We start from the raw sequence: 16,772 nt of genomic DNA, 5'->3' as shown, positions 1-16,772 counted from the left end.
GCAGTTAGCAAAACAAGGAAAAACAGGGATGAGAAAAACAGAGGATTTTCATCCATTTAGGAGGGCAGGTGTGGAAGAAAATAGACAAGTGATGTCATGAAACCACATGTCATTCCACATATAGGGAGTTGATTCGGACTTAAACCTAGGGGAGGTAAGATTACAGAGATCGCCTCACACATGGCTACGAAAGGAGACTCCCCCAACAATTCACTTTGGATCAGCCACAATAGATCCCACTGGGACTCCTTCACATGTCATCAAATGGATAATTGAAGTCAAAGAATTGAATCTTCTTCTAATAGAAAAGTTGAAGATTTAATAAGGGAAAAGGTTGGGTATGCCGCCGATATCAAGTATGCTAGCACCCATTGTGTCTATCTCTCTCTTCTCTTTTTCTGAAATGACCCTCATATCCTTCCTGAATGATACTCCATCATGTATTCCTATTGGTGCTATCCGCTAGCATACTTGATATCGGCGGCATACCTATCCCTCTCCCATTTAATAATTATGAGCAAGTTCAATATATGGGAAGTTCTTTTTGAAGATCTGGGTGGGTGGTATTTAGTTTAAGAGTCCAGATTCCCTACGACAACAACGTGGGGGGAAATTTACACACCATACGTATCAATGGCAATGTGGAGAATGATATCATCCACGTAGAGCCCACGTGGTTAGAGCAAGAGAGAAAATAATAGTAACTTCATGAGGAAGATAAGCCATTGCATTTTCCACTCTCTCAATTCAAATTGAGGAGATGGCAATGAAGATTTGCTCTCCGTGGCAATTGGCAACTCACAAAGTTTAATACCAAATGGAGATACATAAAGACTTCAACAATATAGATAAACATTACATGTAGAGAGAAACATAAATATTGGAATGGATATAGAAGATTCATTGGAAAGAGATTGACGTGCTTTCGTTTCTACTGTTCGTAAAATTACAATGCAAACATTAAGAACTTAAATCCACTTAGCAAATAACTTCATCTTGAAAAAAATGCCAAGATTATTAGATAAAAAACAAAGGAACATTATTGGGATTATTTATGACATATTAATCACACATTGGCTTTTTCAATCAAGATAAATGCACTTGCATCTACCTGAGTACTCTTCCTCCATGCAAGAATTCTCCTAATGTGGCTGTTTGAAATGATTCAATAGAAATTGGCTTGTGAGATGATAGCTCCTGAGACACATGTTTCATGGTTGGCCGAGATTGGGGATCACCATTCAAGCATGTAAATGCCATTTGTACAATAGGAACCACCGCTCCATAAACATCAGTTGTGGGAGGAGGGAGTCGTTGGTCTAAAACATCCTTCAACATCATGGTTTGTATAGTTGATGACGATTCCAACGATGTCAATGATGATAGTGATAAAGATGAAAGGAGCTCACCAGGGTGCTTTCCCATTAATATTTCTATTGTTACCACACCAAAGCTATACACATCACACTTTTCTGTCACCCGCATTGTATAAGCAAACTCTGCAGAAAAAATAGGTCATTATTGTTGTGGATGTGGCTTAAACATTGTATTTGAATTGTAAAATACATTTCTAAAGAGTATATTAATTGTTGATGACTTGGAATAAATAATTAAACTAGAGTCACATTTATTAGACTTGTAATACATTGGTGGACCCTTCGAAACTAAGCTATATAAATTACAAGATATCCTATAACATTATATATATATATATATATATAACACTCAAAAGTTTGAAAAAAAAACCTGTATTATATTAAATTTGTGCTGAAAGTTTTCTTTAAAAAACTTACTAGAAAAAAAAATGTATTACAACATATCAATTCTGAAATTTCTTTATAAAAACTTTTATACAAAAAAAAAAAAAAAAAGGAAAGAAATTTTATATATATACATATATATAAAATTGTTCGCATAGAAAAAAATTAGGCTAAAGTTTCTCTATTAAAGTGTTCGCATAGAAAAGATTTGAAATAAAAGTAATATTCTTGCAAAATCAATCAAATTAAATAAGACCAAATAATCTAACTATAATACTACTAATTAAGTTGGCATTAATGAGACATATATGATTTTTAGTCTTAGGTAAATGAAAGTAGTAAAAAAATTACCTGGGGCAAGATAGCCATAAGTGCCTGCAAGAGAAGTCCAATTACTTGAATCGGGCATTAGAAGCCTTGCAATGCCAAAATCTGACACACGAGCTTCATACTCTATATCCAACAAAATATTTCCACCCGATATGTCTCTATGAATTATTGGTGGTGAGCAATCATGGTGCATGTAAGATAGTGCATTGGCCACGCCTTTAATTACATTTATTCTCTTGATCCAATCCAACTCTGTCGCCTTCCCCACATCTCCAAGGATCTTAGCCAAACTTCCCCTTTCCAAATACTCATAAACCAAATATGAGTGCCGTGCATGTGAACAGAAACCATAAAATTTTACAATGTTCATGTGTCGTATTTCAGTTAATGCACGAATCTCATTTGTAAAATGATTTTTTTTGACCACGCCAACATCTTCTTGTAATGGATGAAGCTTCTTCACAGCTACCAATTGACCAGTTGATAAAGTTGCTTTGTAAACACTTCCATATCCTCCTCTCCCAATGCAATGCTTGTCATCAAAGTTCTCTGTTGCTTCAATGATATTTTCATGCACAATTCTACCATCATAGTTACATATTGCAAATAGATCTCCCTGATCAATTATTTCCTCTTGTCCTGTTTCTATATTTTTCTTTGCTTTTCTTTGAAAAACCCAAGCAATTCCTATAACTATGGATGGTAGAAACATTGCACTCAAAATAGGAAGTAAGATATAAAAGATGTACATGTGCTTCTTTCCAGAAGTCCTCTTTTCTATCATAGAAGAATTGCAAGAGGGTAAACCTTTTGAAGCATTGCCACACAATGCTTTGTTGTTTATGAAAGCCTCTCTAGGAGCATCTGCGAAGGCTTTAATTTGGGGAATCGGACCTTCCAACTCATTGTATGATATGTCAATGCATGTCAAACTCAACATCTCTTCTAGTGATGAGGGAATGGAACCGGAGAGCATATTGTGTGAGAGATTTAAAGTTTCCAGACTATGCAATTGCCCAATCTCTGATGGTATCTTTCCCAAGAGTTGATTATGACTAAGATCCAATAGAATCTGTAGTGAAATCAGGTTACCCATTTGGTTTGGAATGCTTCCATTAAATCTGTTTTTACCCAAGTGTAGGTAAATCATTTTGACGCAATCCCCTAGCTGTTGCGGAATAGGTCCAATTAGATTGTTGGCTGACAAATCAAGTTCTTCTTGGTTTGACAACTTTCCAATTTCCGATGGCAACATACCTGAAAGTTGGTTATGGCTCAAATTTAGGCTTAACAAAATCTTCATTTCCAATAATTCCTTTGGAATCTCTCCAATTAGACGGTTGGAAGAAAGGTCAAGCCGTTGTAGTAGAGGTGACTTCCCAAGCTCTGGAGGTATCCTACCAGTAATCTCATTTCTTGACATCACTAGGCTTGTAAGATTTGGGCACTTTCCCCAATCTGATGAAATCTCACCATAGAATTGGTTATTGCTCAGATTGATGTAATACAAATGTGGATACGAACCAAAAACTTCTGATACATTTCCCTTCAATTGGTTGTTCTCTATTCGGATTCTCAAAATGCTTGTGCAATTTCTCAACCCTTTCAAGATGGTACTGGTGAAACAATTGTCACTTGCAATGAAATATAAAAGTGATCCACCAATGCATGGCGGTAAATTGCCAGAGAAATTGTTGTGACTAATATATAGGAAAACTAAATTTTTCAAATTTCCTATAGATGCAGGGATGATGCCAGATAATTGATTTTCTAACAAGATCAAGTTGGCTAACTTGGTTAAGTTCCCAAATGTGGAGGGGATGGATCCAGTCAGAAGATTTGTAGACAGGTATAAATCTACAAGGGATGCCAAGTTTCCTATTTCTGAAGGAATGGGACCAGAAAGATTATTCTGAGACAGTTCTAAATCTACAAGGGATGCCAAGTTTCCTATTTCTAAAGGGATGGGACCAGAAAGATTATTCTGAGACAGATATAACTTGGTCAACTTGGTTAAGTTCCCAAATGTGGAGGGGATGGATCCAGTCAGAAGATTTGTAGACAGTCCTAAATCTACAAGGGATGCCAAGTTTCCTATTTCTGAAGGAATGGGACCAGAAAGATTATTCTGATACAGATATAACGTTGTCAGCTTGGTTAAGTTCCCAAATGTGGAGGGGATGGATCCAGTCAGAAGATTTGTAGACAGTGCTAAATCTACAAGGGATGCCAAGTTTCCTATTTTTGAAGGAATGGGACCAGAAAGATTATTCTGATACAGATATAACATTGTCAGCTTGGTTAAGTTCCCAAATGTGGAGGGGATGGATCCAGTCAGAAGATTTGTAGACAGTTCTAAATCTACAAGGGATGCCAAGTTTCCTATTTCTAAAGGAATGTGACCAGAAAGATTATTCTGAGATAGATATAACGTGGTCAACTTGGTTAAGTTCCCAAATGTGGAGGGGATGGATCCAGTCAGAAGATTTGTAGACAGTTCTAAATTTACAAGGGATGCCAAGTTTCCTATTTCTGAAGGAATGGGACCAGAAAGATTATTTTGATACAGATATAACTTGGTCAACTTGGTTAAGTTCCCAAATGTGGAGGGGATGGATCCAGTCAGAAGATTTGTAGACAGTGCTAAATCTACTAGGGATGCCAAGTTTCCTATTTTTGAAGGAATGGGACCAGAAAGATTATTCTGATACAGATATAACGTTGTCAGCTTTGTTAAGTTCCCAAATGTGGAGGGGATGGATGCAGTCAGAAGATTTGTAGACAGTTCTAAATCTACAAGGGATGCCAAGTTTCCTATTTCTAAAGGAATGGGACCAGAAAGATTATTCTGATGCAGATATAACGTGGTCAACTTGGTTAAGTTCCCAAATGTGGAGGGGATGGATCCAGTCAGAAGATTTGTAGATAGTTCTAAATTTACAAGGGATGCCAAGTTTCCTATTTCTGAAGGAATGGGACCAGAAAGATTATTTTGATACAGATATAACTTGGTCAACTTGGTTAAGTTCCCAAATGTGGAGGGGATGGATCCTGTTAGAAAATTCCTGTACATACATAACCCAGTCAGATTTTTCAAATTTCCTATTTCGACAGGAATAGAACCAGAAAGTGCATTGACAAAGAGTGATAAAGTAGTAAGATCGTCCAAATCACCCAAAGATGCAGGAATTGAACCATTGAGATTGTTGAAAGAGACATTTAGTTCCATAAGATGATTTATCTCTCCTATACCTGATGGTATGGAACCACTGAGATGATTAGTGTTAATATCCAAGAATTGAAGACTTGTTAGCATAGTGATCTCAGATGGAATTGCACCGGAGAGTTGATTGAAAGACAAATTTAGGTATTTAAGTTTGGAAAGACTACTTATCTGAAATGGAATGGTGCCAAAGAGAGTAAAGTTGGCGAGTCGAACATGAACAAGGTCGGGGAAAGAAGTGAAGTTGAAGCTTTTGAGCGTACCTTGCAAACCCATATCCGAAAGATCTATGTGGGAGACACTGCCGAGCTGGTTGCAAACAATACCAAACCAATTGCAAGGGTGGGAATGGGAAGAAGAAGAAGAACTGGTGAGTATCCAAGAAGGCAGAAGATCAGAGTGGGAGGATTGGTTTTGGAGTATGCTGAATTTCCACTTCAAGAGAGCCTCTGCTTGTTCAGCAACAGTAATGGTAGGGGTATGAGTGGTAGAAGCAAAGGCATATGCAGTAGTAGATGTCGAAACAGGTGAGATTGGGAGCAACAAGAGAAGTAAGAAGAAAGCAAAGAGTGAGAGGGAGAAGAAAAGGGTTGTCATGAAGGCAACGGGAGGAGAGCAAGTCATGCTTTTGGGAGGTTTATGCGATGGTTTCTATTGGGTGGTTGTGAGCAAATGAAGAAGGGGTACTTGAGGATATTTATAGTAAAATTCTTGGAAGATGGGCTCGGCAAGCAAGGAGAGATGAGAACCTTGACGACCCCCAAAAGTCCAAACCCATCGGCCCATCCCATGACTAAGGATACCCCTTTCAAGTGTGTAGCATTAAATTAGGGCCCACTGTGGAGAGATGAAGACGTTTACATACTTTCCACGGCCGTATCTTTTTTCCAATACCCGTCCGTGTCTTTCACGGCCTCATCTTCTAGACTCCAAGGACCAAGTCCAAGCCCTGCCCCATGACTAAGGCCCCTTACAATATTTCATAACTCACTCTCTCTCAACCATGTCCACTTATTTATTTATTTTTTATATGAAAATAGAACTCACAATCCAGATTATGTGTACAAAGTTTTGGTCTTGTGTTGAACTGATGGACTTGTTTGGACTTTGGATCCCTGTGGCTTCTTTTACAACATCAATCCAATGTTTTTAGATTGGCTGGTCCCTTAACCCCTCCCTCCTTTTTACAAAAAAACAGACGCACTATGTGGTATGTAGTTTGTCCATCGTTGTAATATTTTTTTTTTGGACGGGGTAAAATCGTACTAACATGTGTAGTGCGTAACCACATAGAAATTAATAATTCAAATTCGAGCAAATCTTTGAAATTTGAATAGCTAGCTGATCCATATTAAAAATTAATGTTAATTGGAGATACGTAATTCTATCGGTGGCTCTCTATCCATTCCATCAAAAAAAAAAAAAAAAAAGACTCATTAGTCAATAAATCAAATCGAAAATTCACAATGCATGCATGTAAAGCCATGGCCCAAGAGACTTCACGAAAATCGCTATCATTGGACATTTCAGTCAACTAGGAAGGACAAAACCTTTGGTCCCCACTTAAGTGCCGACCTTTTATTTGTCCCAATGTTCCATCCTCCACATAAGGGAAAAAAGAACTCTACCCTCTCTAGAGTCCTAGACTCCTACAAGGCACCGTGACTCCTTGAGTCTTTGTAAAAGTTGCTATCACTGGACTTTTCAGTCAGCCAGCAATGATGGTCCTAATGTTCCATCGCTCCACAGAAGGGAACAATGACTCTGCCCTCTCTAATTGACTCCTACACTGATGGAGTCTACACTCCAGAATCTGGAATTTGAAATCTCCAGAGGATATGAGAAAGGAGTGCACGAAAACCCGGGCATTATTGATCTGGCTTTCTTGTTGTCACCTTCTTTAAATAATTGAAACCTTGAGACCCGGCCCACACGGTTTTAGGACGGTGGACCAACTGAAGATTTTGGGCTGAGAGTACACGACAGTTTTTATTTTTGTAATGAAGGTCTGTAGGGCCCAGATATCCAAGCCCATCCTTCTACCGTCCATTTGGGGGGTTTCATTATCTGACATACATGCCTTCAGAGTTCAGACACTGCCTCTAATATATGTATGGTTTCATCTTTTAGAACCTTATCCACTGTTAATTATGGGAAAAAATAGGTACACCACCTTTGTGTTGTAAGCTAGCTCGCGATGCCAATGGAGTTACGAGGGCATCAGAAATAGTATCATTTAGGAGGGACAAAGGGGTCATTTCAAAGGAGAAAGAGAGAGGACATTCATGACGCATTGTATTTTGGTGTTTATTTTTTATTGAATACCAAAATACCTTCATAAAATATAAATACCTGATATACCCTTCTCTTAACCCCCTAATCTCCATCACAATTTAGCTCCTTCGTCTTTCATCCCCAAACCGGTTGTGCTCCATCTCTGCTTTTGCTGATGGTGGCACAACTAGCTTAATCGTTCTTTGTAGAGAAGTCTTCTTACACTTTCTTTTTGTTGAGCCTGTCAGATTCAACCTTTTCACGCATTGGAAACACCATGGGTGATATAAAGAGGTTTCTACTAGAGAGTTTTACTGATTTGATTAACGAGAAAAATATGGTTTGAAAAATGAAAAAAAATATCATCAAATCTAATTCTCCGACCGACGGAATACAATGGCATAGGAACAAATCCACAGGAAGAATTATAAATTGGTTACCGAATAATGCATAAATCCAATAATATATCTGGATGAGTGGGCTGATGGCACAACACGACAATGATGTCAGAATATTTCCTATTTGCAGTCCAACTAAGTGTTTCCAAGCTTTTTTTCTTGATGATTGGAATCGGAATCAAAATCGGAATCGGCAATCTCATCGTTTCCAAAATTTTATCTTGAAATCAGAAGCAGCAAAATACTTGTCTGTAGTTGCAGCGGTAATGGATGGGGCAGAAGGTTTTGCAACTGCGTGGCAGAGGGCGAGGAACGGTTAGGTTGTTCGTCGGTTGTCCTGGTGTGGCAAAAACGAAGAAGATGATAGGATTTATGTGTTTTAGTAAAAAAAGTAAAAACCTCTTTTCAAATCCTCACTTAACAAAGATAGATAAATAAGGGGTCCGAGTATAACTGTCAGTTATGTAAAGATGTTTCATTAATAGTGGCATTGTAAATTTCCCTTAAAAAAATATGAAGAAAACTCATTATTCAATAAATCGAATTGTAAATTCGCAATACATGTAAAGACATGACCCGAAAGATTTTATGAAAATCGTTATCACTGGACTTTTCAGTCTATCAGGAAGGACAAAACCTTTGGAACCCACTTAATTACTAACCTCCACCTTTTAGTATCTTTGTAATGATGGCCACATGTGATTATATCACTAATTTCAAATCATTTCATGTTTGATTAACAAATTTCTTTATACTTTGCATCCAAAACCTTTTGCCATAAAAAGTAAAATCAAATTACATGTAAAATATATCATTGCTAAATATGATAAAGAATTTAAGTAATTTATATAATCACATGCGGTAATGATTATAAAATGTTTCTTTTTTTTAAGTTTAAAATTTTTACTTCCCTTCCCTTCCCTTCAAATATCCCTTATAATCAAACATAGCCATAAGGGAAAAATAACTTTGTCCTCTCTAATTGACTACTTCTACACTCTTATAAAGTCCACACGGCACAAAGTCTACACTTTGAAATTAGGAATCTTGATTCTTGAAAGTATATGAGAAAGGAGTGGACGAAGACCCTGGCTCTGGATTGATCCATCTATCTTGTTATCACCTTCTTTTCATAGTCAAAATTTGGGACCCACACAGTTTTCGAATGGTGGGACCAACTGAGGATTTTGGGTTGAGGGTACACGACACTTCATCTTCATGTTATGTTTGGAAGTCAAGCAAAAAAATTAATAAGACAAAAATACTATGGCACCAGAATTGATTTATTTGTCTATCTCCCTCATCAAATTCAAAAACATTTTACTTCTTTTTTCTTTTTTTCATGTTGGAATCTCCCTCCATCCTTTCTGCTACTATCTTTAATATATTTATAAGGTCTTTGTCTACAAAAAAAAAAGGGTCTTCATCTTTCTAGGACTTTATAACTGTTAATTATGGGGGAGGAATAGGTACACTGCATATGTGTGGTAAGCTAGCATGCGGTACCAATGGGGATATAGGATTATGGGGGAATGGGATGGAACATGATATAGTTAGCGTACGGTACACTGATGGTCTGCCCAGTCTTTTTCCCATTCATTATCATTCTACATCCAAGTTTCTACCCTTTTATTTTTTTATTTTTGGGGAAAGGGTTCCTAAAAGATAGCATGGCCCCTACGCCAACATGGGGGCCAATGGGATCATACACAAGAACTTCAACAAGGGCAGAATTTTCTCCTTTCATAAGAGGTGAGGTGGTCGTTTTGCTCCCTATGTCTCGGTGCAAAGACTACACTACCTTTCAAATTTTTTTTTTAATTTCTTTATTTATTTATTAAGTTTAAAATTTTCACTTTCTTTCCATTTAAATTTCCCTTACAATTAAACATAGCTATAACGGAAAAATGACTTTGTCCTCTTTGATTGATTCATCCTACACTCTGGTGGAGTCCACACGACACAAAGTTTACACTCTAGAATCAAGAATCTTGAGAGGATATGAGAAAGGAGTGGACGAAGACCCGGCTCTGGATTGATTTATCTATCTTTTTGTCACCTTCTTTTCATAGTCAAAATCTAGGATCCACACAGTCTTAGAACAGTGGGACCGACTAAGGATTTTTGGTTTGAGGATATACGACTTTTTATCTTTGCTATGTTTTGAAGTCAAGAAAAATAATAATAAAACAAAAATAGGATGACACCACAATTGATTTATTGTCTATCACTCTCTTCAAATTAAAAAACATTTTTTCTTTCATGTTGAAATCTCATTCCATCCTTTGTTGCTAAGTCTAATATATCAATAAGGTCTTCATCTTTCTAGAATCTTATTAACCATTAATTATTGGGGGGGGGGGGGGATGGGTACACTGCGTGGAGGATGATACAATCAGCGTATGGTACACTAATGGTATACCCAATATTTCTCTCGTGAATTATTATTCCACATCCAAGTTTTTTTCTTTTTTCAAGGAAAAGGTTCTTGAAATGTAGCATGGCCCCTACGCCAACATGTGGCCAATGGGAGTATACATATGAACTTCAACAAGGGTAGGATTTTCACCTTTTATAAGAGGTGAGGTGGTCATTTCGCTCCCTATGTCTGGGTGCATGGGCTACACTACTTTTTAGACTTTTTTTTTCTCTTTATTTATTTATTTATTTTTGTCAAGGGATTCTTCAACCGTCGGAGTGGGATTTTCACCTTTCATAAGAGGTGAGGTGGTCATTTCACTCCCTATGTCTGGGTGCGAAGTCTACATTACATTTTAGAGTTCTTTTTCAATCTATTTATTTTTAAATTTTGTAAAGCTTATGGGATTTGTCAAATTATTTCAATTGGTCCCTTCAAGTACAAAATATGACATGAAAAAATGTGCAACCCTCTAGTCTTTAGATACCAAATAGAGGCTATAGTCCACATGTAAAACTACGAAGGAAATAGTACTACACATGCAACTTGTTGCACACAATATCATTACTAAATTCTCGCACATAGATATAACTAATCTAGACATTAATGTACTTAGTTATTTGTATACTTAATGAAATTTCTTTTCTTCTGATAAAAAAAAATTATAATAAAAGGGAGCAGTATAGGAATTCTAGCGGATACAAAGGTATTAGGAATGCTAATGGGATATTAGCCGTACAATTTATTCATCCTAAATATAACCATTGGATTGAGAGGAGGTCTAAACCTTCAATCCACCACGGTTACACCTTATCTCGCCCCTAATTTTATCTCCACCCTTAGTCTAACGATTTAAGCCATGTCGGAACGCTGCTTCATCCATGTCGGAATGCCGTCGAACGCTGCCAGAACGATTCATTGTCTACCTCTCCATCAGAGTTTTGGGAATCTACGCTTTCTCTATCGAAGATCTTAAAGGGGAGGGATCAGGAAGTAGTAAGTTGAGGTGAAGGGCTCAGAAAGGAGTGGGATCGGTTATGCATCACTTTTGGCTCTCCAACTTCAAGGAAAGGCAAGGGAGAAGAAGAAGCGTGGTGGACTGAGGACCGAATATGTCGGATGTGAGTGGAATACTAAGCTGACTGAGCTTCGCTGCCAGAATCGACTAGAGAGTCTTCTTCTGAGCTGAGGACACCATCTCTCTCCCAGTTCTCTCATTCAAGAGAGACCCAATTCCAAATCAACTCCAATTGAGTTGGAAAAGAGATTAGAATTTTAAGGGAAAAAAATTAGGTATATATAGATGTTAATTATTAATGGGGCAGCTGAATTTCCGACAGAAATGAAGATTCTCCTCCTCTAAGGTTCTCGCCAATCCAAAATTACCAATCTTGGCTCTGAAATTTGAGTCCAAGTGAATTTTACTGCTCTTCAAGTCCTTGTGAATGTAAGGGGCATTCGAGTAGTTATGAAGGTAATTAAGCCCTTCTGTCATATCGTAAGCAATTTGAACTCTTTGCGTCCACTCAAGAGGGCAAGAACTCTGATACTCCTTCTCGTGAAGCCAATCTCTTAAGGAATCCTTCTCCGCAAATTCATAAACAAGATAGGTGTTCCCATGGTGTACACAGAACCCAGATAGTCTGATCACATTGGAATGCTTGATTTGTTTTAGTATATTCATCTCGTTTGAGACATCCCCTTTCATCCTCTTTATAGCAGCGTCATCACCATTAATCATGTCGTGATAAACAGATCCCTTGATCCTATGACCTTCACTGAAGAACTCGGTAGCTTTTGCAAGTCTTCAAAGTTGTACAAGGTCAATGAATCGATTACATAACGAGCCCCCAAAGAGGAGACGGACCCAGATCTAAATTAATTATTAATGGGGGAGAGGGAACCGGAACCAGAGCCAGAGCTGGAGACAGAGAGGAAGAAGAAGGGGAAGGAAAGGGGTTGTAAGAGCAGCATAGATAGATACATCTACACTATATTTAATCAATGGCATAGATCTTATCTATCTAATCTAATGGCTAATAGATGCTAGCATTCCTAATACCTTTGTATCCCGCTAGCATTCCTCTCTTTTTCCCATGATAAAATTTAAACAATTGAATACTTACTAAAGAGAAAAGGTGGGGCATACCGTTGGTATACTGTAAGCTAACATCTGTTGTGCATGTCTCTCTCTCTCTCTCTCTCTTCTCCCATTTGAAATGATCCCTTGCAATTCTTGTATGATACCCCATCCCGTGCCCCCCAATAGTGTTGCCCACTAGCTTACCACATTAAATTTTACCAAAAAAAGAAAAAAGAAAAAAAGTTATCACATTCTAGTTAGCATCAACAAAATTTGAATCTGACATGTTCGCATGTTTTGTTGCAGGCAAACTTAGACGCTAGGATTGAAAAACTACATCCTCTTGTTGAATCCTGTTGATGCACGATTTCGCTCTGTATGGTCCTGCACAACACAGATTAATAACTGGTCAGGAGGGAGCTCAGGGAAAGAGGCTCTGATGCCAAAGTCAGACCTTAGCTTAAAAGAGAGTATCAAGTATAGTATTTAATACGTTGAGGGTCTTACCTTCCAAAATTGTCAAGTGTCTCTTATATAAGCATTGGTGGCTCTTCTTATTGGTTGAACTATCTTCTTCATGGTCGACATGGACTCCTCCCCCATTGGTGGTTTGTCCTTGTCTCTTGTTGAGTTGGCCGATCTCATAACGACTAACTCAATCATGGTTGATCCCCTGACAGTTAACTCAACCATCCTTAGTTAAATAACCGCCTAACCCTCGTCTGGTTGAGTCAGGGGAGTATAGTTAAGTTCAGAGGTGGTTTTATAGACGTCACCATCTTATGATAATGTGAAACTTCTTCATCACGTGGGGGCAAGACGTGCAATTAAGATGTATGTGTTATCGAGCATAGCAGGTATAGATGGTCAATGTGAGGTGGTCTGTGCTGAGCTCTGCCGTTGCTGCTGGTTCTTTCTCATGCCTTCGAGGTCAGGTATCATATTATCGATCAGCATGATTGGGCTGGGTACCATTGACCATCGTGGATTGGTCGGCATGATCGAGTCAGGTTCCATCGACCATATATACGTTGGTATAACAATGGTATATCAAAGACCAAGTTGTTTCTCATCATTCAATCCAGTTTCTTCAGTTCTTCAAGGAAGAGTCTGATGTACTTTTTATTTTTTTAATAAAAATGTTGCACTGAATTCGTAATCCCAAATTAACACACATTAGTTTCTGTTGCTTGGAAAAAAAAAAAGTGTGCATTTTCTACTTATATGTTTAGTGTGCATAATCATAGAGGAATTAACGATTCAAATTCGAATCCTTGATATTTGAATCCGATCTCCCCTCCATGCCCGATCCATGGATCACGATCCATTCCATCTAGAGAAAATTCTGATGGATCCGTTTCTGATGCTAAAATATCTTAGAGGGCGCAGCTCTCCAATCCCATCAATCCTACCGTCCATTTGGGGGTAGTGTACATTGTACAACCACAAGAAGTAAACATTGAGTAGAGAATAAAGAGTTTCTCACCTTCTCATATTGATGAGGCACAGTCACCCTAGTCCTAACGCCCTATTTGGTTGTACTTCTGTTTCAAGAGAATGTTCTTTAGACAAAAGTGTTCTTCTTTAAATCTATTATGTGAGTGTTTGATGGATTAATAACGTTTAATAAATCTGTTCCCAAAGTGTTCTAAGAATAGGAAAATAATGGAAATAATGTTTGGCAAACCTTTCAAAAAATCATTTCATACCATTATAGCCAATAATTATGTGAATGTCATGATGCTCACACTTAACCAAAATAATTATAAATATATTTTATATTATCAAGCTTCACAATATATTAATAATATTATGAATTTATTTTTAGAAAAAATTGCCAGGATAACCAAAAAGGGAAAAAGAAAAAGGATTGGTATGCTAGTGTATTACCTAGGAATCTAGCACGATTTTAACCGTGGGATTTGATCATCTTAAATAAAATTGTTGGATTGAGAGAAAAGGTCCAAAGCTTCAATCCACCGCTGCTACACCTTATCTCCCCCATAATTTTATCTCTATCATCGGTCTAAGGATTCAAGCCACGCCAGAACACTGCCACCGAAAGCAAGAGAAGTGGGACTCCGGGAGCATCCGAGCATAGATTTCCCTCACATAGGGAGCAATAAAAAACGTAAGAGAAGTGGAACAACTGAGCGGAAGAAGACCGTGAGACATCCATGGTGATCGGAACCGGGATCTCCTCACGCGCTCTCTCTCTTTCAGCCTCTGAGGATTTTGCTAAATGTGAGGGTTCTGGAAACAAAAAAGTATGGATCTCTTCGAAGACAAAGATCTCGGAGGAGACGAATCTCAAAGGGAATCCAACCTGACATCCACTGATTCCAGCGTATCTTCACTTTTTGTCACAGAAGATAGCCGCAACACTACCAGTTCGACCGATGCCTTCGGCAGTAGCAGTGGTATCTCCGGCGAGATTCTGGCTTCTATAGTGGAAGGTGCAGTGGTACCGAGGCTGCTACTATCCTCTGCTATATCTACTGGAGGTGAGGGAAATATTTACGTAGAAAAAGAGGGGTTAATGGTGGCTCCGAAGACGGCGAGGCAAAAGTGCGTGGGGAGGAACAATAAAGGAGTGACTTGGGCGTTCACTTCATTATCGGGCAATGATGAGAGATGGAGGACGCCGTTTCCGTTATCGCTAGCTTCCTGTGCAGCTCTTGTGATCATGTCAGCGATTGTACGGCACCGGGATCTCGAAGTTCCGGCAAGATCTCTCCCGTCCATTTCTTCGATATAAGGGCAAAGGAACAACTGGGTTGAAGAAGATCATGGAACGGCAGTATTGGGCAGGTTTTGTAAAACCTCACCACATGAACGGATGAGATTTTTTATGTTTCATCAAACAGTTAAAATCCCGCTGACATAGGTAATGTGCTAGCATTCTTATCCCTCTCCCAATTAATAATTACAAAAATTATATTGTTAAAAAAAAATAATAATAACAATAGATCAGTTTAAAATTTCCTTATCACATAATCTTAGTCATCATATTTTGAAAGAATAGGGCTGTGTTTGGTTGCAATTTCATTTGTTCTTGAAAAACACTTCCACCTCAGGATCACTCTGACAAGGCAGAATTGCAACTAAGGAAATAAGGTTTATAACTAAGGCTAAATATGTCAGAGGTGTATTTATTAAATAAATAAAATTTTGTTTTAAGGTTGCTTTTGGTTACAATTCCATTTTGAGAGAGTAATATTGAAAAGCACTGACATCTTAGGATCACTCTTGCAAAGCAGAATTGCACCTAAGGAAAGGAGGTATATTGTTAAAGGTAAAAATTTCAGAGGCATGGTTATTAAATAATATAAAATTTTAATATAATTTTCTTGGGTAATTTACAACGCCACCCCCTGGAGAATGCCAATATTAGAGAGACACCACCTCTCTTTCACAAAATTAGACTCAGGCCCCCTGTCGTCATTCTCTGTTAAGTGAAACGTTAAAATGACAATTGTACCCTTTTGACTAAAACACATGACTAATTCATATTTTCCCCTAGTCCCTCAGTACCTCTAGCCTCCACTCACCTTCACTGTGGAGTTCAAGGTTTCCTGCGCCCAGGAAGATGCAGTGCAAACTTCCATCGCCAGTTGCCACTGGCTGTCGCCAGATCAAGGCATTAGCAATCCCAATGTTGAGTAAGCCAATTAAAACAAGGTAAATGTTTCCTCCTAATTTTTGATCTGGCATTTTCTTTATTAATTTCTTTAATCTTCTCAATTTCCTCTTTGGCTTCAGCTTGCTCTCCAGGTGAATTGGCCCTCAGGTTCTTGAAGAACAATCCTTCGTTCCGGCCCTCCTCTATTTGACCTTTGAATTCCACTAACTGCCTCTCAATTTTCTCAATTTCCTGCTTATTCAATTTTGCACTTTCCTCAAAGGCCTGCACCCGGCACTCTAGATTCTGCATTATCTGATAATCACAAATGAAAGGCCAACTCATCAATCAAAAGGAAAAGAAACAAATGTTGTTAGAAAAGGAAGAGAAGCAGACCCTGGCCCGTGCTTCATCAAGTTCCTTGAGCGCATTTTCTCCAATCTCATCAAACTCAGTATTAGCATCTTTAGCAAATTGGGTTACGTAAGCAGACCGCTCATCTAGATAGTCGGTGAGTCGGACCTTCTGGGTTTGAAGCATAGCAATTTTGGCCAACAATTCTTGCCTTTTCAAATCTCCTTCAAGTGGTGAAGACTCTGAACCAGTGTCATTGGACTTGCAGAATGAGAGATGTGAGCTTTTCTTGGTATGCAGTTTTCTCAT

The 16,772-nt window shown here is 38.2% G+C and overlaps 1 protein-coding gene and 1 pseudogene across 1 annotated transcript; both read right to left on the bottom strand.

Annotated features, from left to right (window-relative positions):
• Positions 1-998: 998 nt before the first annotated feature.
• LOC122070931 (probable leucine-rich repeat receptor-like protein kinase At1g35710) lies at positions 999-12,656 on the bottom strand. The gene is given in 5 exon segments (XM_042635179.1): positions 999-1,499; positions 2,112-5,342; positions 11,743-12,204; positions 12,207-12,277; positions 12,652-12,656. Coding segments are annotated over 5 exon segments (4,161 nt in total). The 3' UTR covers positions 999-1,107.
• A 3,350-nt stretch (positions 12,657-16,006) lies between these two features.
• LOC122070935 lies at positions 16,007-16,772 on the bottom strand (annotated as a pseudogene).

This window comes from Macadamia integrifolia, unplaced genomic scaffold (assembly GCF_013358625.1).
Source record: "Macadamia integrifolia cultivar HAES 741 unplaced genomic scaffold, SCU_Mint_v3 scaffold_158A, whole genome shotgun sequence".
NCBI classification, from domain to species: Eukaryota; Viridiplantae; Streptophyta; class Magnoliopsida; order Proteales; family Proteaceae; genus Macadamia; species Macadamia integrifolia.
This window is presented reverse-complemented; position numbering and strand designations above follow the sequence as displayed.